This window comes from Lissotriton helveticus, chromosome 1_1 (genome assembly GCF_964261635.1).
Source record: "Lissotriton helveticus chromosome 1_1, aLisHel1.1, whole genome shotgun sequence".
Lineage (NCBI taxonomy): Eukaryota > Metazoa > Chordata > Amphibia > Caudata > Salamandridae > Lissotriton > Lissotriton helveticus.
Window position 1 is genome coordinate 843,426,251 of NC_136057.1, and position 24,268 is coordinate 843,450,518.

The 24,268-nt window shown below is 44.3% G+C and overlaps 1 protein-coding gene across 1 annotated transcript in view; it reads right to left on the reverse strand.

The window, feature by feature from the left end:
- The window catches only part of LOC144817928 (putative tetratricopeptide repeat protein 41), a 391,161-nt gene that overhangs the window by 53,535 nt on the left and 313,358 nt on the right, over positions 1–24,268 (reverse strand). The window contains exons 10-12 of the mRNA XM_078674882.1: positions 21,461–21,644; positions 15,434–15,584; positions 7,000–7,149 (exon numbers count right to left, since the gene is read on the reverse strand). Of these exons, the coding sequence (XP_078531008.1) occupies positions 7,000–7,149; positions 15,434–15,584; positions 21,461–21,644 (485 nt within the window). The remainder of the gene's footprint in view (positions 1–6,999; positions 7,150–15,433; positions 15,585–21,460; positions 21,645–24,268) is intronic.

Consider the following 24,268-nt stretch of genomic DNA (forward strand, 5'->3'; position numbering starts at 1 on the left):
TTTCGAATCCAACGGTATATATCTGTGAGTAGTGAATGACCAATGGATTTGGTGTAGACTGCGGTTCGCAGTGTTCACAATTTAGATTGCGTGGTGGTTGTTTACTTACAGAATCCAGTAGTTAAGTAATTAGAAAGTCTATTGAAACATACACAATATTGTTTTAGTATACTTGCTTCAAGAACTTTTTTATATCAGTTATAGGTTTAGTGAAATTACCAAATTCATCTTGCATATCCAAAGGAACAGTGAATAGTGTAGACTGTGGAGAGATGAAATCCCAATTCAAAAGAGAGAGTGAGAAAAAGTATTGATAGTTGAGTGTGTGAGTACTGCTTTTAATTAACAATGCAGACAGTAGTGTTCACAATTCAGATCGAGTTGCTATTGTAGATAATGCAGTCCTGTAAGAGAAGAGATTGCTGTAGTGTGCTCTGTCTGCACCACTCATATGCATCATTGCAGGCTCCGCACAAGTTTTCTTTGCTTCGTGTATTGCAAACTGTAGAGCTCAAGTCAATGCTACATGACTCTGGGCCCTTGCTGAACGCTCTCTCTGGCCTATACTGCAGACTTCAGTATTCGCATTTGACATTGAGTCGGTATTGTAGATGATGCAGTACTGTAGGAAAAGACATTGCTCCAGTGTGCTCTGTCTGCACCACTCATATGCATCATTGCAGGCTCAGCACACATTTTCTTTGATTCGTGTATTGCAAACTGTCGACCTCAACTCAATGCTACGTGACTGTGGACCCTTGCTGAACGCTCTCTCTGGCCTATACTGCAGACTTCAGGGTCCACATTTGACATTGAGTCGGTATTATAGATGATGCAGTCCTGTAGGAAAAGACATTGCTCCAGTGCGGTGTGTCTGCACCACTGATATGCATCATTGCAGGATCTGCACACATTTTTTTCTTTGTGTATTGTAAACTGTAGAGCTCAAGTGAATGCCAGGTGGCTGTGGGCTCTTGCTGACTGCTCTCTCCGGCCTACACTGCAGACAGCAGTGTTCACAATTCAGATGGAGTCGCTATTGTAGATTAGGTAGTTCTGTAGGAAAAGACATTGCTCCAGTGTGCTCTGTCTGCACCACTCATACGCATCATTGTAGGGTCTCTACAAGTTTTTTTTGCTTCATGTATTGCAAACTGTAGAGCTCAAGTCAATGCAACGTGGCTGTGGGCCCTTGCTGAATACTCTCTCTGGCCTATACTGCAGACTTCTGTGTCCACATTTGATATTGAGTCGGTATTGTAGATGATGCAGTCCTGTAGGAAAAGACATTGCTCCAGTGTGCTCTGTCTGCACCACTCATATGCATCATTGCAGGCTCTGCACACGTTTGTTTTAAGTTTGCGCATTGCAAACTGTAGAGCTCAAGTGAATGCCATGTGGCTGTGGGCCCTTGTGACCGCTCACTCTGGCCTACACTGCAGACAGCAGTTTTCACAATTGAAACTGAGTCGCTATTGCAGATGAGGTAGTCCTGTAAGAAAATACATTGCTCCGGTGTGTACTGTCTGCACCATGCATATGTATCATTGCAGGCTTTGCACACTCTTTTTTGTTGCTTCGCTGACGACAAACTGAGTAAGTGAAGTCCCTTTACGTATCTGTGGGTCCTTTGTGACCGCTCTCTATGGGCTACACTGCAGATAGTAGTGTTCATAATTCAGATTGAGTTGGTATTGCAGATGATGCAGTGTTGATGGCAACAGAAATTGCTCATAGTACAGCCTGTCTACAGCACGCATTATCGGTGGCTGTGCACATGCTGAATGCTTTTGAAGTGGTTATGTGAGTGCACAAGAACTGATGGAGCGTTTATGATATCATCTTTTTGTGTATTATTTCAGATCTATTGATTGTGTGTCAGTATACCACAAGTTGTTGTTCTTTTACAATGGAATTATTTCTGTATTATTTCACATCTACTGTCCCTACCTTACTGCAGCATAAATTATTGATTCTTTTAATATTGAATATCTGTGTGTGATCAAACGATTACTGTTGTAGTTGATGCTAGCAGCAACCATTCCCTGAAGGCTGGTTTAGAGGCACATAAGAACATCCCACCCTAACTGGTTGCACACCATTCCCCAACCTTTCCATCTTCTTCACTCAACCAACAAACATCAAACCCATAAAAACCTACCCATGTTCACTGACCTAGACAATGCAGAGTAAAGGTGATCAAATCAGTTTGTCACAAAAATCCATGGTCAGTATCCTCCTTAACAGAACAACAAACTCTGACGGAAAGTAGGTATCTGAATTGGGGTCTCATAACTTGCGTATTTACTATCTCTAATAATCAATCAATCAATCAATCATGGACATTTGTATAGCGCGCTACTCACCCAGCAGGGTCTCAAGGCGCTGGGGGGGAGGGGTCCGCTACTGCTCGACGAGCCAGGTCTTGAGGAGCTTCCTGAAGGAAAGGTGATCCTGGGTCAACCGGAGGTGGATGGGGAGGGAGTTCCATGTCTTGGCTGCCAGGTAGGAGAAGGATCTTCCCCCGGCGGTGGCTTTGCGAATGCGTGGTACGGCGGCGAGGGCGAGGCTGGTCGAACGTAGCTGGCAGGTGGGCGCGTAGATGGTCAGGCGGTTGTTGAGGTAATTGGGGCCCAGGTCGTGGAGGGCCTTGTGTGCGTGGGTGAGGAGCCTGAACATCATCCTCTTGCTGACGGGGAGCCAGTGCAGGTCTCTCAGGTGGCCGGAGATGTAGCTGTGTCGGAGGATGTCCAGGACGAGTCGTGCGGAGGCATTCTGGATGCGCTGGAGACTTTTCTGAAGTTTGTCTGTGGTTCCGGCGTAGAGGGTGTTTCCGTAGTCCAGTCGGCTGGTGACGAGTGCCTGGGTGACCCTCTTCCTGGTTTCGGTGGGGATCCATCGGAAGATCTTACGGAGCATGTGCAGGGTGTTGAAGCATGATGATGAGACGGCGTTGACTTGTCTGGTCATCGAGAGGGAGGAGTCCAGGATGAAGCCCAGGTTGCGTGCGTGGTCCGTTGGCTTGGGAGTGGTGCCCAGGGCAGGGGGCCACCAGGAGTCGTCCCAGGCGGAGGGCGATGATCCTAGGATGAGGACTTCCGTCTTGTCTGAGTTCAGTTTCAGGCGGCTGTTCTTCATCCACTCGCCGACATCTTTCATCCCTTCGTGCAGGCTGGTTCTGGCGGTGGCGGAGTCGGTGGTGAGGGAGAGGATCAGCTGGGTGTCGTCGGCGTAGGAGATGATGTTGAGGTTGTGTTTGCGTGCGATGGCTACGAGAGGGCTCATGTAGACGTTGAAGAGGGTTGGGCTGAGTGATGATCCTTGTGGTACGCCGCAGATGACTTCGGTGGCTTCGGATCTGAACGGGGGGAGGCGGACTCTCTGGGTTCTTCCGGCAAGGAACGAGATGATCCATTCCAGTGCCTTCTCTTGGACTCCGATGTTGCTGAGGTGCTGTACTAGGGTGCGGTGGCAGACAGTGTTGAATGCTGCTGAGAGGTCCAGGAGGATGAGGGCCACTGTTTCCCCGTTGTCGAGCAGGGATCTGATGTCGTCAGTGGCTGCGATGAGGGCGGTCTCGGTGCTGTGGTTGGCTCGGAAGCCGGACTGGGAGGGGTCGAGGGATCCGTTCGTCTCGAGGAAGGCGGCAAGCTGTCTGTTGACGGTCTTCTCGATGACTTTGGCAGGAAAAGGGAGGAGCGAGATGGGGCGGTAGTTCTTGAGGTCGGTGGGGTCTGCTGTTGGTTTCTTCAGGAGGGCGCTGAGCTCGGCATGCTTCCAGATCTCAGGGAAGGTGGCGGTGTTGAAGGAGGTGTTGATGATGTCCCGAAGTTGGGGTGCGATGATGGAGTCGGCCTTGTTGAAGACGTGGTGGGGGCAGGGGTCGGTTGGTGATCCGGAGTGGATGGTGTTCATCGTGCGGGTGGTGTCTTCGGTGCTGACCGGGGTCCAGGCACGCAGGGTGGTGGTGGGGGGCGTTGGTTCGGTGGTGGGGTGCGTGGTTGGTACACCGAAGCTGTTGTGTATATCGGCGATCTTGCGGTGGAAGAATGAGGCGAGTGAGTCGCAGAGGTCTTGCGAGGGGGTGATGTCGTTGTTTCCGGCGCTGGGGTTGGAGAACTCTTTGACGATGCTGAAGAGTTCCTTGCTGTTGTGGGCGTTGTTGTCCAGTCGTTCTGAGAATGCTGTCTTCTTGGTGGTGCGGATCAGCTGGTGGTGTTTGCGGGTGGCGTGCTTGAGGGCAGTCATGTTGTCTGTGGTCTGTTCGTGGCGCCAGGCTTTCTCGAGGGTGCGGCAGTTCTTCTTGGAGTGCTTGAGTTCGTCGGTGAACCAGGAGGCTTTCTTGCTGCTGGGTCTGTTGGGAGGGTTCTTCAGTGGTGCGAGAGCATTTGCGCAGTTGGTGAGCCATTGTGTGAGGTTGCTGGCTGCTTCGTTGGGGTCCGTTGTGCTGGGGTGAGGGTTCTGGCAGAGGGAGGAGGTGAGCTGCTCGGTGGTGATCTTGCTCCAGCTCCTGAGAGGAATTTGTTGCGGGTGGTGGTGGGTCGTTGTTCTTCTGAAGCTGAAGTGGATGCAGCTGTGGTCAGTCCAGTGGAGTCCGGTGGAGTGGCTGAAGGAATGTACTTGCTGGAGGAGAAGACGGGGTCAAGCTTGTGGCCGGCATAGTGGGTGGGGGTGTTCACCAGTTGCTTGAGTCCGAGGTTTGCGAGGTTGTCCAGCAGGGTGGTGGTGTTGCTGTCCTTGTTGTTCTCCAGGTGGAAGTTGAGGTCCCCTAGGAGGATGTACTCAGCGGAGGGGAGGGCGTACGGGCTGATGAAGTCTGCGATGTCTTCACTGAATCGGGTGCGTGGTCCCGGGGGTCTGTAGATGAGGGTGCCTCTGAGGGTGGTCTTGGGATCGGTGTGTATCTGGAAGTGGAGGTGTTCAGCGGCGGTGAAGGTGTCGACGGAGTTGGTCGTGACGCGGATGGTGTTCCTGTGGATGATGGCGATGCCTCCTCTGGCCTGGTTGACGTGGTCCTTCCGGGTGATCTTGTATCCGTCCGGGATGGCTATGGCGATGTCAGACGCTGAGGAGTCGTTCATCCAGGTTTCTGTAAGGAAGGCGATGTCTGGTGATGTTGTGTCGAGCAGGTTCCACAGTTCGACGGCGTGTCTGTGGACTGAGCGGGTGTTGAGTAGGATGCACTTGAGGTGGTTGCTGCTGGTGCTCGGCTTGTCGGGTGCGGTGCAGGTCCGGATGCAGGTGAACTTGCAGGCTTGGCAGGTGAAGGGTCCGTGGTTGCGTTTCGGGGTGGCTCGGTAGCAGGCGGGGTTCCGGCCGGGGTTGAGTGCGTTGAGGGTGGCTGGCCTCCTCGGGGGCCAGGGGTCCTGGCGCTGGGCGCGAGCCAGGCGCAGACGGGCGCAGACGGGCTTGCCTTTGGCGCACAATCAGCGCGTACGCTGCACGCGTCCGCTGCGCGTACGCCGTGCGGCCTCCATATGAGGGGCTGAGGGAGGGGGGAGCAGCTGGGAGGCGGGAGCGGGGTGGCGAATGGGAGCGGCGGGGGGCGGGGCCACAGGGAGCAGCGGCGGGAATCCGAGGGTGAGGCGGTAGACGGGGGCACAGAAGGCAAGGGGGAGCGAGGGGAAATAACAATTTACCAAACAATAATCACGAAACTAAGTTGGGAAACAGAAGGAAAAAGGGGAACAAATGAAAACTAATGAGCAATACAATACAGAGGGTAAAGCGGCGATCTTACAGTGGGGTAAAGGGTGAACACACGGGCACACGGAAGACGAGAATGCAGGAAAACCAGCGGGCAGAGTGTAGCACACAGCAGGATGAGGAGGACCACGCGGTGGCTAGGGGGGCGACCTACCTGGTGACAGGGTCAATGGTTGCTCCCTTTACCACCGTGCGGCCTCCATATGAGGGGCTGAGGGAGGGAGGAGCAGCTGGGAGGCGGGAGTGGGGTGGCGAATGGGAGCGGCGGGGGGGCGGGGCCGAAGGGAGCAGCAGCGGGAATCCGAGGGTGAGGCGGGAGGCGGGGGGCGCAGAAGGCAAGGGGGAGCAAGGGGAAATAATAATTCACCAAACAATAATCACGAAACTAAGTTGGGAAACAGATAATGAATCTTTCTCTACTATCTTTAATGAAAAGATGTGGATAGTATTGCTTTCACTGGGACATTGTTCAACATACATAAGTAGAGGAGCAGGGAAGTAGCAGCGGAATCTGAGCTAATCAAGCCACCTTGATGAGAATTGAAGAAGCCACATGGGTGACTCAATCCACGACAGCCTGTATCCCTTTGTGGATCCAAGAAGATTCTCAGGTCCAACAGTAAAGTACATACTGTTATGCCACGCTGATCAATGTCTGCAAAGACCAAAATACAGACAAGTAGGAACTTCACAAACTGAAAAAACTTTGTCTCGTGCAATTGACTACTCTCTAAAGTTTGCCGAAATCTCTCTGTATCTTATAGCCTGCTAATATTTGTTCACTTTCTATCATAAGCACTAGTGAATGGACATGCTGACAGTTGTTTCTGCAGTGCAAAAACACTGACTTAGTACTAATGTCACTGAAAATCACAATTGTTACTTGTGTGAAGAGGTACAACTATAGGGACAACCCAAGGAAAGCTGCTCGATAAATATGGCAATATTATATACATGTATATAATGAGATAAACATTTACATAATTGTTCCCTATTCATATGTCCTTAACTACACTGGTGTTCTGTGTTAACAAGCCTATGCCTCTAAATTGCTAACTCTTCGCACCTTCTACATTAATTTTAGGTCAAGGCTCATCACCTCTCTCAAGATATCACTCTAAACAAAATTACTTGGGACAGCCTAATGCCTTTCTCAACGCTTATTTGTTCAATGTTGACAGGGTATAGTTGTATCAATTCTTTTAAATCTTGATACAAATACTGAATATTTCTTCTTATGTAGAATAGTGTCAAACCCCACAAAAATCACACAAAAACATGTAAAAGTCTTACTCCAAACCGTTCTTTGGGTGGCTCTGCACATCAGCCAAGTACTCTTGTGCTTCTCCCACAAGGATGTGGCTCTTGCCGTACAAACTGCGCCGGATATTCAAACATTCTTTTAGAAAACATTCAGATGCATCGAAGTCTGACGTGGAATATCTAAAAGTACAATAATAAGATATCAAAATGTTTGACTAGATTATGGCTGGCAATAGTGTATAATTTTCCTTAAAACAATAAATCACTATGTTGTGCTATATTAGACTGAATATTAATAATAATGATAATAATAATAATATTGGCATATAGTTCTTATAAGGGATGAGTGTGATATTTCACAGCTATGTAATTAGGAGATATGCCTATTAACCAATTCAATATTACACTTTTTTTAATTCCCAAAAACAAATGACTGAGGTGTTGCAGCAGGGATTCTAATAACTGCTATATAGTTTAAAATCAGATATGTATCTAATCAAGAAGAATTAGCTGTTGTTTTAGATAGTGTGTGGTTTGTCTGGGAAAGAAAATCTTTTTCTTTTGAAAGCCCGCACCCACCAACCTAGTTGGTGGTATGCTTCATCATCGGGCCCCACTAGGTGGCATCGAGCATGCCCCAGATGAGCTACGATGCCTGTTTACAGCGGAGCGGGTTCTTGTGAAAAGTGAGAGTGCTGTGATTGTGTGAAAGTGTGATTTAAAAACTGTCCCCCGGTCCCTTTACCCACGGGGGTTATTTAATAAGTGGGCCTTTGGCAGTAATAAAAAATATAAGGCAGATGTGTATGGAGTTAATTATGGTCTCCCACATCCATAGTGGTCGACATGTTTCAGCCAGGCCTTAAAATTAATCTGGCTTTCTTCAGGACCGTAGTGCATTAAGTGATTGGTCAGACTCCAAAGAATGTGAGAACAGTTATGTGTTGCACTAGCTAAGGTGCATTATAGGTGGGGATTAATATCCACCCAAGTTGTACTCTTGTGATTGACAAGGAGAACCTCATGAGTATCCGGCAACAGGGTCGGCAGTGACTTTTTGTCTCTGGTCCGGACCCTCGTAATTACCTACTTGGTTGCTGCGGTGTCCGCAATTACTTAAATACTTTTAATGAAGGAATCACAATGTGTGCAGTTCAGAAACACTTGTAGCAAATAGGGTTTTAATAGGCAGAACGTATGTCAGTTGCTTCAAAGAAGGGAGAGTTCCATACTATTTTAATTTTTAAAGACTATATTATATTAAAAATCAACTTCAATGATGAAGTTGGATTTTTTTTCAAATAAGGACAAATAACTTTTCGAGAGCTACCTTTTCCCTACCTTTCCACTACCTTGGGTTCCTGGAAATTAATCTACATTAGCTCTCGAGCTTCTCCTAGCCAGTAATTAGCATTGAATAGGTGTGAATAAGTGTGAAATGCCTCTCAGAATGAAACAATAGCCTGACCTAAAGAGCAGAGATGACTTGGGGATGTGGGGCTGGTGGTATCCTTTTAGACACCACAGAGTCAAATCCTGCTTGTGTGTCAAATCCTGCTTGTCAGGTCTGTTGGGTTCACATATAACACTTGGGGGCACACTTGAGAGGTGAGAGAACAGGATACCAACACAAGTCTTGTGGAACCACTGTCTGCTTGCTGATGAAGGCTGCTTTTGTCCTACCAGACTTCTGTCTTTGGATATATCGGGGGTACAGTTGCTGCCGAAAACTGGATTTTTGTTTTTTTGTTTTAGATGTGGGAGAATACTATGGCTATACATACCCCGCACTGAGAACCCATGTTCAGTGTGGTCAATGACATTCCGTATCTTGAATATGCCTGAAGTAGGTAGGGCTGGCCCTCGGACGTTTTACCCATTAGTTAAGGCATGCCAAGGAGTCATCCCATCTGCTAGCTAATACCATGCATACACGAATCCCCTTAAGGAAGCTACTAGAGAAAACATCCTGGACCTGTGAAAGATCAGAAGTGGACTGGACATTCTGTCTGGGACTTGAGAGGAGCCCTGAAGGTCTGGACCTGCTTCTTTTGGTCCCTCAAACAAAGAAGTGGACTCTAAGGGTCATAAGGGTGACCTGTTGTTCAGGCTACAGGGATACAATGAGCTATAAGAAGTGTTTTCCTTGAAGTACTTAGCTGACCAGTGGCAACTGGACCTGGACTGAACTCTGCTGTAATTCTCAGCCTGACACCTTGTAGGGCCTGGGGGCTTCTTTAGTACTGTGGTGGACTGGGATCTGATAGACTGAGTCACGAGGTAAAATATTTGATCAGGACGAACCCAGTTGGTGTATCCGACCCACGCTCCATCACAGTCAGCCTCAAATTCTGCCTATGTCACATCTACTGCGAACACTATCATTGGCACTTTTTGGCACTGTTTCTATTTAAAATTCTATAAATTCACATCTCCAGTTCCCATGATAGAACTTGGTGTCATTTTGGTTATCAAATTGTACTCTTTTTTTCTAAATTGGTTAGGGATTTTTATTGTTACTTGAGATGGGTATTTACCCACCCCAAATTATAATTTCATTTCTTACAATAGGCACACAAACTCATGGATGAAGCACTGTTTGCATATGGCATCAGGTTGTTCTTTGCTGGATTTTTACATTGGAAGTAACCAGTGGGGGCCAAGATAATAGATTTTTCAACCTCTATTTCTTCCATGCCTTTATCATTTAAATGTTATTATCAATTAGGAATAGCATACAGCAAAAATATATTGTTTTCAAGGACATTACCCCTGCATGTAGGTAATTAAGCAATACTCAAGTCTCAGCTAGGGGTCACTGCTCCTACAGTCACTACATGCCTGAGCACCATCACAGAGAAGGACATGGCACAGAGACAAAACACAGAAGAAGCAGTCAACCAGACCTAAAATTAGCCTTCCTCCCTTTATATTCTTATTGGAGGCACGTCCCTGGCCCATCAGCCAGTAATCAAGTCTGCTCTAAGAAATAGCAACCCACAGTCTGCTTACTTATCAATTTTCCTAGATCTCTTTCCCTTTGCCACTTTTTACTGTTTTTTTCCAATTATTAATTGTGTTTAAGAACTATTTTCTTTTCTTTTATTGTATTTCCAATTATTGCGTCTTTAGTATTTGGAATATGAATTGTAATTTTCTTTTTAAAATGAATGTTGATATATGTGATTTTAATAACAGTGTTAATAAATATTGAATATGGACCTTTTGTAACCTCTCTTTGTGGATAATATTGTTTTTGACAAGCGTTACATTTAAGTGCCTAGGTTGTTTTATTTCAATTGTAGAAATGTTTTGTTTCTAGCAACTTGTGAAGCCCATGATAGATGGTACAGATGTTTTCCTGCACCACAAACTCCAATTTTACAATTAGCTCCTGAGTATTTCATTGCATCCATTTTACACAGCATTACTGGCTACAATTCCTTATGCCTTTATTTACTAATACATAGCACTATATGAGTGAATTTTTATTTTTGTATCTAAACCAAAGATTTATTTTGATAAACTGTTGTTACTTCTTGGTTTTGTGTAAATTGGTTCATGTCTCTTCAGAAAATAATTTTGCCTATTAGCAGTCGTATTTACAAAACTAGAGTTCACCCAAGTGGTTTTCGTGCTTGGGATACAACATTAATTACGAACCTCAATGGCACTGGCAACTATAAATTTACATTTAGAAACCAAATGAAATCTATGACCCACAATATAACTCACTCTACCTCTATGTTTAAGTTTAATAATCAATTGCATAGTTAATTAAAACCATTAAAACGACAATTTTTAAAATACATGGTACATTTTGTTCCTCAAAACTAGACAAAAATAAATACTGTAAACCATGTTTAAAAACCCACATTTCAAATGTAAAACTTTTTTTGATTCCATAGTCCTCATAGGTTTGGCTGAATCCTCTGGAGTGGCTGGCGTTAGCCATCCGTCAATCCTGGTTATGTATATATAATAAAGTGCAAGTGCGGACAGTGCAGCCAGTGTTATCCTCATGTGTTCAGGAAGGGTTATTCCATCCTGATGGGGTATGTTTACCTCAGCAAGCCTGGGGTTTGTGCTATGGAGCAGCCTTTTCTCCACCTTCAGCGAGAATTTAACAAAATGACAGTTCAGCTGAGGGTCCCCGAGTCAAAGCAGACCAGAACCGCCCGCCTTCTCAAACGTATTCCTCATTGATTAAAGGGTGTTTTCAGTAATTGCTTCCTTTCAGCCTGTACCACATTACAGGTGCAGACTAAATGGGGGAGGTCTTCCTTTCCTACCCCACACAGGCATCACAGAGACTTTCTCGTAACCAGGGTAGAAGGTGAACTTTTTGCAGGTAGCAGACTTAGCCAATATCTTTAAACCTGCCGCTTGACAGCGGCTAGGTATCCAGTGGTAAAGTATTTGTGTGGCACAAGGTGTTTATAGTTTTTTTATGCCATCCATTCATGCACTCTGTGTGATAGCGTGGCCATGTCCTAAATGACGGAGCAGGTTTTTAAGGCCTTCCAGACTGTCTGCTTGAATACCTGATGGCTAGTGGGGGTATCCCAAAGTTGTGGAAGCTCTGTAAGTTTAATTGATCTTCGTAGATAGACCCTCCCCGGCGCCAATTTTCGCTTCTCAAGCTCCTTCCATAGCGAGTAGGTCAGTGTACTTGGCTTAAGCTTTCCTGATCTTATTCCAGCATATTAAATATGCCCCATCCCTGACTAGCGACTGTTTTAGAAACCTGAATTCCAGTCAGATCTGTGCTGGTGAGGAGAGACTCCGAAGTGAGATTTGGATACTGTAGGCATGCACCACTATATTGTCAACGACTTTGGCATCCCAGCCTCTTAGCAATTTCCAGCCTCTTAGCAATTTACTCCTGTATGAGATTGTTAGTATGAGTTTTGCTGGTGCTACTTTGAGTAGGGGTATCAGAGATGGCCTGGACAGTTTTTCTTCAGGGTTTTAGGTGTTACAGCCAGTGCCAACCCTTTTCTCTGTATTGCTTCCTTCTGGACTGCAAAGGAGCCTTTCTTATCAATGATGAACCCTAGATATTTGTACTCATCTGTACTTTCTATCCAGGGTGACTCTCCAGATCCATGGCTGTGTTTGAATTTTCTCTGTTTTTTGGCATGGTCTTAGTTTTGCCAAGGTTGATGGTCAAACCATTGGCCAGGGAATAGGCCTTTGTAGCGTCTAGCAGCTGCTGCAACCCCACCTGGGTGCAGCTGACCACTACCACATTATCGGCGTAGAGGAAGCTGGATATTGTCGTCCGACCTAATTTTTTTGCATGGGAGTTATAGGATTGCAGTTGCTCCGTCAGAAAAATATGAAAAAGTTTTGGTGCCAGAACACACCCCTGCTTCAAACTCTGGGGGATTGGGATTTCCCTAGAGAGGAGTGTTCCGGCATCTAACTTGTCCGCACACATGTGACCTTATGGGGCATGATTAGCATGTTCAGCAGGCCTTGAGGTAATTTACAGCATGCTAACTTACGCCACAACCTTTCTTAGTCAACATTATCAAATGCTGCTTTGACATCAATGAAAGCAGAAATATAGTGGTGTTTTTTGTGGGTCGGGCAGCATCTATTAGGAGAGAGAAAGCTAGTATATTTGTTGGTGTGCCAGACGCTTTTCGAAAACCCTGTCTGATTGAACGGGATGATGGTGTAACTGGTGGCCCATTCTGATAGTTCCTCGAGCAGGGTTCTGGCAAAATACTTAGCCTCATTACCGATCTGGGTGATTAAGCGATAATTTGCTGGATTTGATCTGTCGCTCCCCTTACAGATTGGAGATATGACCGAGCCTCTCCACTAGGCAGGCAAGGTGCCCATGCTCCTAATCTGTGAAAATACCGGTGTCAGAGTTTCTGCCCAAATAGCTGGTTTGTGTTTGAACACCACTGGAGGGATGCCATTGGGACCCGGTGCTCCTTCCATCCGCCCTTTGGATATCTGCCTCACGATGGTCTCTGTGTCCATGTCATAGGGCTCTTCGGTTGATGTTGAGGCTGTGTCCTGCTGGAGACTGTCTGTCTTTGGGCGGTTCAAATATTCTTTTAAACACTGTGCCTATGTGGCTTCAGGGATATGGGAATCAATGCCGACATGGTCAGGTCGGACAAGGTGGTGACATAGTCCCAGAATCTGGCACTGTTGTTGCGTTCACGTCCGTGTGCAGTTTGGCCCAAAGTTCATCAGCCTGTGCTTTTTTTATAGCCCATTTATCTGAGTTTTGTGTTGTCTTAAAGCTGCTAGGGCGGTCAGGTCGCCCAGTCATTTTCACAGAATTTACAACATTTTGTTTGCTGTGGTTTTAGGCTGCCTACGTTTGGTTTCTTGTATTGTGTCTTTTTTACTCGTGATGGTTTTGCGGGTAGGCTTAGGTTTGGCCCCTTCTTCCGATACAAATGGCATCCACATCTGTGGATTTTCCCAAGTTAAATGATAGGCAAAGATCATAATTACAATTAAAAGGAGTTTGTGAAGAATGCGATGGACTATGTTCAAGAAACGATTCCTGTGCATATTTCTACAACTAGTCAACCTGACCAAATATTTCCTAAAAGAAGACATTATCAAGAAGGCAATGTGAGATTATTTATTTATGTATTTTGGAAGGGCAAGTTAGCCAACCACTGCTCAGTAAACCACAAACACATTTTACAGTCTCTTACAAATCAGGAAGAGGGAAAAATAAATAATGACATCATAAGTACATTGATCCAATGATCCATGAATTGATGATCATAGGCCAGGTGAATTTTGAAAAGGGAGGTTTTCAGTTTTTTTTTTTTTTACAATTAGCAGTAGAGGAGAGAGTCTAACATGTTCAAGAAGGGTTCTAAATGCTTGCATCTGCACAGAAGACTTGCTTTGTGCTAAGTAGTTCGTGCTCCATAAACAGCACATACCTACAAACATTCATATGTGGCTTCTCAATCATTGATGCTCTTAATGCTAACCGATAAACTGCAATACTTACATTGCTGGAATTTAACTGACAAAAGCCTTTCATGTCAATACTCCAATGGCAAACTGGGTTCTGGGTTTTCTACTGATAAATATAAGGCCAGTCATGGATAGGATGCTTAATCACACCTACCTGGAGCAGGCAGGCCCAAGAAGAGCACAGTATTGTTTTTGAGGCATAATGGCACCTGCTACAGTTGGTGCCACTGTTGGTGCCCTTTTTAGGATCACAAGGCTATAAAGCAATCTGTTCTATTATATGTTTCCGAAATAACATTTTTCTACATGGATATCACAAACTGCGGAACAATGGCGAGTTGGAAACCTTCAAAAGAGAGTTGAAACACAGCTGCTCTTCATAAGCCACCATTCACCCCTGTGCACCTTGAAATGATACCTGGCTTAGACTGGTTGGACGCGATTCCGAGAGAACGTTTCTTTATGAAGACAGAAAACCACAACTCACCGTCCAACAGCAAGAGCTCACATCAGCTCTCAGAATGTCCATATTTCAAATGACAGATGAGCTTTCCAACCCTATGTATCATTTTAAAATCTCTTACCAAGCTGATAGATTAATAAAGGCGGCAATCCACAAGTCCGACACTCACACAAAGTGATGTTAATGTTAAAACAAAAATGGTCACCTCTTATTCTCTCACGCACTACATCAAGAAGAGAAAGAAGGGCAGAGTGAAGAAGGCGTGGTGGACAATTTAAATATACTGATTAAATTCAGTTTTGAGATAAATCAATCAACATTTCTATAGAGCAGCACTGTCACCCCTAGGGATATCTGAGAGCTGTGGTTGCGAAGTCTGCCTCGAAGAGCCAGGTCTTGAATTTTTGGTGTCCTGGGGAGAGGGCAGAACTCTGCGTGGTGGGAGAATGAAAACAGTGGGAAGAAGGGAGAAAAGAGCAGAAAGAGGCAAATAGAAGTCAGAAGCGAGCAGAAAGAGACAAAATAGAGATCAGAAGCGAGCAGAAAGAGACAAAATAGAGGTCAGAAACGAGTGTGCAGAAACTAAGCAGATAAGGCCCAAACCTAAGGCCACAGAGGGGAGAGGCCTGCGGGCAAGCTGGACAAGAGGGCTTTCGCAGAGGGAGCCGGAGGACCTGCTAACATTAACTCCTTCCGTGCTCATGATGAGCTCAGCTCGTCATGAGGCATGGTGCTCGTGTGCTCGTCATGAGCCATGGAACACTCCCACGCGGGGATAATTCCCCTGCTGTGCTGAACGTTCCACAAAAACGGGTGTGGCCGTGACGAGCTCAGCTCGTCATGAGCACACGAGCACTGTGCCTCATGACGAGCTGAGCTCGTCATGAGCACCGGGGCGCTGTGCGCACCCCCCTCTCTCCCAGCACAGCAGGGGAATTACCCCCGCTGTGAAGGGGTTAATACATATGTCGTAAAACATGGTGTGTCGCTTTCAGAACTACAATGACATTACACAAATGAAGTTTGGCTTACGCGCGAAGGCCCTCCAGGAGCTTCAAGGTAGCTTGCTCAAAAGGGCTGGCAGCGAAGGAATCAAAATGTCGAATCGCCTCATTCAGCAGCTGATGGTGCTGCTCCGGGTGCACGGCAATCAGGGCCTTTGTCAAATGCCACAGCAGCGAGCCTGCAGAAGCAAATCCATGCCGGGTAATATATGGGAACAAAAAGAAATCAATAAAAAGATAATTAGTAATGTAAACATCGTAGACAATAACACAAATAGTAACTGTTTCAGTTATAGACCCAACCAATATTTAAAGTATATGATAACATGACAGTCTAGGTAAGCGCGGTGGGGAAGTGGGGTGGGACGACGAGCACAAGGTAAATGGTTTGATTTCTTTATCTTATTTTCCCTATTCTGTTGTTTGTCACTTCCCTCACCCTCTGCCCCGCCCCACCGGGCTTATCTGCACGTGCCGTGACCGCATTTAAGTATATCAAGCCCTCACTTAGACCCGGTTGGAGGCACTGCCTCGGCCAGGTCTATTGCCCGCCACCACCCTGACATTCCTCGCCCTGGCCGGACAGGAGCAAAGGCCCTTGATTACAGCATTCCGTTTTTGAAAGTAGCAATTTATGATTTGTACACCAAATCTTTTGGATTTTCTCAGATGTTCTGTTTTTGTTCCTAGACTTGGGTGGGCAGTTCCAGCGTGTACACCCTGCAATCTTTGTTCTTATTAATTGCCTAATATAGCAGATCCAGTAAGGTGTGGTGTTGTTTCGTTCCTTTTTAGCAGACAGTTTAGTTTCAGCTAAATCAGATTGATTTGGGTACAGCTGAGCAGCTGACTTAGGAGGGAGTAAGGGAGGCAATAGCCAACAAACTAAAACGCATTATCGTATTTCAGGCTGACTGCCTGGAATTACTGGTGTTCTGAACGCTTACTGCGGTGTCCTGGCAAACATATATACAAGCGAAAATGAATATTTCAAAAGTGATCATGCTTGCTCTTTCATTTCCTACGAATTAAGAATGAATGCATTGTATGTCACAGATTGAGGATTCAAATGTGTTCATAATACATACGATCATGGTTCTTGGTGCGCAAATGGGTTATTTCAGCGTTGTGAGTTCATGTTGTGTAGCCAGAGGGCATGAGTTTACATGCGTAAATGGATTTAAGTACACATAATATTTCACCACCAGAGTGTAAAATTACTCACTGTGCAGAAGTGAACTTAGTATGATGGTATGAAAGTTGGGGAACACCCAAAAACTTATGACTTTGGGAGTATTCATAAACTTTTGTCCGTTAACCAACTCCATCAAAATGTAAACCAGGAAACGACCCCAAGTCTGCACTACAAACCAAAGGATGATAACATTTTAAATAAAAACGACAAGAAGGCAAATGAGAATTATAGAAACAAAGGGAGCAAAAAGATGCAAAGATTGTATGGATTTCAATACAACTGGCGATGCCCGGTACAAGTTATTCGCCCAGTAAGAGACGACCCATGAGGTGGCCGAGAGCGGGCTTACTACGTAAAGAAACGTGCAGAGCGCACCCCTATAGAAGAGATTCCTACAGGTAGCAGAGGACAGTGTTTGAGTGACACAGGCAATGAGATGCCGTAAGAAGTGCTGTGCGAAAGACCCAACCAGGAGTAATGGCCCGACAACACCCACTGCAAAAACAAATCCTTCATTAAGACCCAAAGCTGCTGAATTTGAAGCAAATTTCCTTGATAGATCAAACACTGGCTCTCATTAGGAACGAAAAACAGCCGAGCTTAATATATAGTGGAGAAGCGTGGCTCAGTGGTTAGAGGCGGCAGACCCGGATGCTGAGATCGGCCGTAGACCAGGGTTCGATTCCCCGCCTCGGCGGGGCTCGGGCTCAAAAATTCCACGGACTCGACAATTCTCACTCTGGTGCCTACTCGACTCACGGGGTCACACTCTGCGACTCTGGGCAATAGCTTGCTTAATCTCCACTATGGCCCCTCGCGGCGGGATGCCTGGCTTTCACCTTGTGGATACCCTGCCGGGGTATCTCACAGGGGAATACCAGGACGGGTTCCCTAAGCAAGCGCCTTGATACCTTCGGGTGATACGTGCGCTATATAAGTTGCAATACATTTACATTTACATTTACATATCTGGCAGTATGAATGCAAATTATCCTTCTGGGGATATGGAACTACCTAAAGAAGGAGAAATCGAGAGCGAACAACACTGTGAGGACGCAACAACACTGTGCTGAGCAATGTCAACAAAGGATTGGACCATGCATGCCAACAGAGTTTGATACAGATGGGGAGCCTGACAGAGGAGGGTACTACACATGCAAACCCTGGGTAGAGGAGCGTCAAACAGGTGAAGGAAAATAAAATAGAGGTTTTCACCCCATTGTTCTCCTCACCTGACCACAGGACATTCTAAACAGAAGTCGCACACTGAAGCTCATGAAGCCCTTTTCACGTCTATCTCACGTCACCTCGGAAGATATACGTTATGAGATTCCACCACAAGGAACGAGAGGACTTCGAGTAGTTGACACAAGGAACACGGGGCACAGCGGCACTAGCACACGTGGTACTGAGGCGCGTGGACTCCCTCTGTAGTTGGGGTATCTCCTCGCCAAGCAGGAATAATACCCCGAAGTCCCGGTCACATACCAAGAACGCTACAATATCATGAACATAAGCACAGAAGATTATGGGGATTGGGCAGACCCAGCTCGAATTACACCAAAAGGTTGGCCAATTTACACGTGAATCTGGACCACGTAAGGGAAATGAAATATGTTTGACAATTGATAGCATGGGCAAGAAGGAACGCCCTGGAAATAGTGATTGGGCTTGGGGCGCTGTGTCACTACTGAAACAGTACATCAGTATAACAGGTTTCACAACCAAAGCCCCCTCAAACCAGTACACCCCAAAAACCTGCCTCCTATTCACATGCCATGTACTGAATATTAAAGTGGAATACTGTTGGTCTCCAAAGTAAATTAAAAGATGAAAATTGGGAAGGCTATATAAAAAATAAAAACGACATATGCAGCTTAGCTTCAAAGAAACACGGGTAGTTGAACGATGGTAAAAGACTGATGTGTTTTGAGTCAGTAATAAAAAGTTTTTAAAAAGTAGAGCAAATGGTAGTCTAGTAATATGGAATTGTTTTTTTTATTTTTTTTATTTCGTAAAATGCATTCCATAAAAATGACAGCCATAAACAAAGAAAAAAAACACCAAAAGTACAGTGAAAATCCAAAGAGGGCAATTCTAAGAGATGATGTGCCTGGTGACGTAAATCAAATAACTTGGTAAACGATATAGTTATTAAAATATTCTACCTGTCCCTTTGTCTTTAATGTCTCTGATCCTTCACTGTTGACTTAATTATCACGAGTCAATATTATATGTGTGCATCAGTGACCATAGGTTCCCAGGTTTGTTTGCGTTCACTATTGTTTTGAAAGATTGCCATTGTGAGCACGCAAACAACTACAGGTTGATGCTCCTATTTCTCCGCTGTCAGTGGGTTCCTACCTAACCACAGTATCGCAATTTGAAATCTGGCTATTACCATTGGGGCAAAAGCATTGCCTGTGTATTTCAGAGGTATCAATAGAGAGGGGCCCAATATTATGGTTTTTGCTGTGGGGAAGGGGTAGGTATCAATCAATTTACTAATTTCTTATAATACTTATGTCTACTACGTCTGAATTTTAATACAGTGGAAAAAGATTTGAGGGGTGATTAGAGCAGCAAAAACATGCTGAGTCTTTCTGACAGCCCTGATTGTGGTACATTTTAGGAGTATAATATGTATCTTAAATTACTTTATGACTGTGAATTTTCAGCCAAGAGTGGTTTAAATTCTTATGGCTATAAGCAATGCTTGCTGATACTTGATGTTTAGTCACCTGCTGGCCAAATCTTGTAGTCTACCTAACAGCTGTAAACTCCAAGCTATCAGCCTGTCTCTCCTGTAAAAGTTGATACATTCAACCTATTAATGGTTGTACCACGTTACAACGCAGGCAGTCACCACACATGCCTTTTACACAAATTTTTTACAATGCATGCATTTACCATGCATTTGCCTTTCCAACGCATAGCTTTGCCACGCAGGTTAATATAAATAAGGTAAGTGATATATATATCAAAAGATGTTGTTTTTTTAAAAATCACAAAACTTAGAAATTCACTGAAAAAACCAAAGTTAAAGTAACATTATAGTTAGGTGAATTTTTTAGTGACAGTATTAAAGTTTTGAACAAAACAACCTGCAGACATTCACCAGTTATAGTTACCAGAGCTAACTGTAACTTGAGCCCCCGCTATGCAATACTTATGACCTCATTTATTACACCACTCATGACATGTTCTATGACATCATTTATGACATCACTGATGACATCACAAATGACATTATTGATGACATCACTGATGACATCATCCAATGTGCTTTTTTCCTCTTTCGTTTTGTAGTTTACATAGTGGTGAGTAACTACCATATTACTTCTCTACCTAATTGTGTACAGTTTGTGTCCAGCTAATGGGCATTGTAACTGTTTACAAAACACATGTGCTTCTAATGCATCATAGGTGGGTAGAGGTATTAAACACGTTATAAATGTTTGTATAGAAGAATAACTGTGTGTGCAAGTGACAGTTGATGATTTGTGTTCATTATGTTCCCAAAAAGTTTTTTTGGTACTGCCGAAAAAGTTTCCAGAAGGGCAAAGGTTCTACATACTACATACTAAGTATTGTAAGCTGCCTTGAGTTATTAGACAGAATCGTCTCAGCATGACCATTTCTACTTAATATAGAAGACTGCGTCCACCAGGTATTAAGCTATCTACATGTACTTGTTTTGCTTCAGAGAATGGGCTATCTGTAAAGTTTTCACCACAGTATGAAGATTGCATGTTGTATAATATTTAGCACCTTCAGGCATTGCTTATTTTAAGCAAATGGTGTCTGTTTTTAACAAGTGCTGCATAGAGTGTCCACTGTTCTTAGTAGATACTTTTAAATACACTGTAGTGTCTTTCTCATGAGAGTTTCACTGTCTGCAAACAGTCTGGTACAGGGTAAACGCTCTCCATACAGTCAATACAGTTTACAGGACCCACTTCTCTGCTGATTTCAACTTTATTTCTGAATGTAGGTTCGGTAATTGTCAGGGTTTGATATAAATAAAAGTTGTCCATGGTAGGGAATTCCTTTTGGAACAGGCGTTCAGTATTTTTAGGAACTTGGCTTTCTCTGAACAGTTGTATACAGATTGAACACCGTATGCAATTAGGGATTTCTATATAACTGTGGTTGACTGTTAATGTGAACTATGCTGCCAGTAAAGTGTATGGTATAGGGTTAATGTGGCACACAACCAATGCTTTTTATACCTAAGGGAGTTACACAATAATAAATTACTAATACCAACCACACATGCCATTTGCCATTTTCATAGCTTTGGGAGCCTGAAATTGTTACACTTTTAAGAGTGTGCAGATTAGTAGTTTGTTGGTGCTGTCATTGGCAGGTCTCGCAGAGGCAGCAAGTGGTGCAAGCTGCAGTGGTCTCCTGGAGAGGGCCCTGACGCTTATTCTTTTTTACAAATTTAGCATGGCTACAAGGCCTACAAAGGAGTGACTTACCAATATTTAAAAGGGAGGTTTTTACCTATCATAAAGGGTTGTTTTAACACAGCTCCTACTGCAGGCTTTACACTGCAACAGTCAGGCTACAGAGGGTAGGCCTGTATCCATGCTTGCACTGCCACTGTAGTAGATAGCACAATAGGTGATACAGTCCACAAGTGTCATTTAACCTTCAAGTCTTGGGTGCACTTTCTACAACATATGTTAGAGACTTACAGGCACACTCACCGCACCAACAAAATATTTAACAATTCTTTACATTTTTGACATGCATATTATAAATACAATTTTCATCTTTAATGTTCCTGAAGAAACAGGAATGTGTATCAAACCTGAAGAATGCAATTTTTGATATTTGTCAATAATTAGTTACCTTTCTGCTGCAATAAATCTGGATTCCTGTTTAAGACCTCTGATGGAAGACAGACAAGTGTATCCCGGGCATTCTGGAGGTAATGAATCCCTTTAGAAAATAATCCATATTCATTGAACATGTCTCCGATGCCCTTTTGTATTCTGAAAAGTACTTCTATTGTCACCGGATCCTCCAATTTGTCCTGAAAGTAACAAGCATTCCTGATCATAATTCACAATTAACACATCATTTTCTAAGCGATGCAATGGTTACTCTTGTAAGGCCTTTCTTTCCATTCATACGGTAACCATTAATTGCAAGATGGTAAGGTGATGGAAAGGTCAATGGGTGCAAAATAACTATTGGTCTATAATGTTACTGGCATGTAGTACACATGTTATGCAATTCTGCTACAGTAGATAAAATGCTGGCTGCAAAACACAGAGGAGAATCTGAGAAGCCCATAGGAAGTTGCAGTAACATTTGGAAAACCAACTGTGGAATGATGTGAGGAGTGTCCTGATATAAACATCTATTTATCACGCATCCCTGCCACCCACAGCCTAACTCCCTTTCTCCCTTATTGATTTAACCGAACATCGGATTTCTTTGCTTACTGGTCAAGATCCGGATGACTGCATGACTTTGCACGAAAAATATGATGGTGCTGCATTTTCCACACAATTCCATCTGTTGCAAAAGGTTGTTTCTGGAATAGTCTTAAGTTATTAACCGCATGCGTGCGGGCGGAATTCCGCCCGTACGCTGAGATTTACTCATTCCCATGTTTCATGACGAGCTGGGCTCGTCATGAGCGTGCGAGGAGGCTACCTCATGACGAGCCCAGCTCGTCATCAGCGTCGAAGGGGTTAAAACTGTTGCATATGGGGTGCCATACCATGAAAAGAACATTGTGAAAGTTAATTGGTCACTTTCAGCTGAGGATTACAGTAATCAGCCATGCCTTGTAAAGAGGTAGTAAGTGATAGTGGACACATCCTGACTTGATGAATAAGGGAAGAGGTTTTATATGTAGCAACAAACAAAAACCTTAAATACCTAAGTGTAATTCAAACAGAGCGGATAACATGATTCCTTCGTGGCCTTTATTTGTTAATACAAATTCATGTTCATATTACAGACATTGTTCTGAAAGCTGGAGTTATTTCCACAGATCACTCCATATTTAGAAGAATCACAAACATGTAATCTCATTTTAGGTTCCATGTCTTGAATCCTAAAATTCCTTTCAGTGAGACACATAAATAGTGACTAATGTTCTATACTGTACTGCAGAGCTGTTTTTAAATGGAAAGAGGTACCACAAATTTGCCACAAAATATGCATTTCCTAGCTCCATCGTTCAGTCAACTCTGCCACATAATTTAGGGCCAGATGTTCTAAGAATGGACTCGCTAAAAGGCGTTGCAAATTATGCACTATGCACCGATATGTCGGTTCACAAAAACCCAATTTATAGTCTGTTGCAATTAGACCTTCTTCATGAATATTAATAAGGTAGGTCGCAAAATGTGATACACTATAAATTGGACGCTAGACTGCTGAGGTCAGAAGACCATTATGTCTGTGATGTCTTTTAAATAAAGCAATCTAGAAAAAAAGCAACATGGAAAAACAGAATGCGTTTAAAAAGAAAGGAAAGGAAATTAAACTTGTAACCGCCATTTTTTAAGGGTAGGTTACTCTAAAAATATATATATTTAACATTCACAAAGGGGAAAGGGTCCCTCTGCACCCCATTCCGATTCCGAATGCCTTGCCATTACCGTTCAGTTGTTAATAAATATTTTGCAACCGAATCCGGTTGCAAAATATTAATACGCCCCTCTGCAATTCAATATTTCGGAGTGATACCCTAACACGCCCCATCCAAATGCTGAATAGGTATATAGCCGCAAACCTAAATTGTGATTCTATAACATGTGAATGAATCACAATTTGGGTTTATTACATAGTAAAATGCTATTCAATAAATGAGCCATTTGCAACCGCAAATGGCTGAGTCGCAGCACCGTAATTCTGTATCTGTCCCCTGCTCCCAACCTTAAGTCCCATATCTGCTGTTTATTTAATAATAGTGGTGTTCTAACATGATATTTTTCTTCATTTAAATAGATTATGTTACTTACTGTAAAATATATGCACTCTCCTGACAGTATTGCTGTTAAGGTTTACTCTAACATAAATACTACTAGGTAACTACTAGGTAACAAAACAAGGATCATCCATCTTAAGCATTACTCCATATTATCCTCTGAATGTACATTTTAGAATTGCCAAGACATATCCCATAAACTGTACTGTACTGTGGGGGCAGGAGGCCTGAGCAGAAGTGGCCTCACTTGTTTACAGGTGTATATAAAACTTCGCCGAAGCCGTGTTTTGTGGAAAGGCAATATGCAAATGTGGGCCCCTTTTTTTAGCGTGCCCGGGCAGATTTCTGATCCCAATCCAACCCTGATTCCCAATATAGTTGAGGTAGCTAGGCGTGAACAAGAAAGTTTTGATATTAATCCTGACATTAAAGCTTATCTCCACACAGGGCCGGACTGGCCGGACTGGCCGTAGCGGGCACCGGGCGTTTCCCCCGTGGGCCGCTAGGGTGGGGGCCGTTTTAGACCCCTGCGGGGGGTGTTTTTGTTACTGGGGGCCGGTTTTGCAGCATAGCTGCAATATCAGCCACCAGCAACAAAAGCGGCACAAAGCTTTCCACACAGGGCCCTGTGTCGAGATGATATATACATTAGAGTCTTGTGCAGCCATCTAGTACCAACAACAGCAATGGATACTCCGGGTCATCAATTG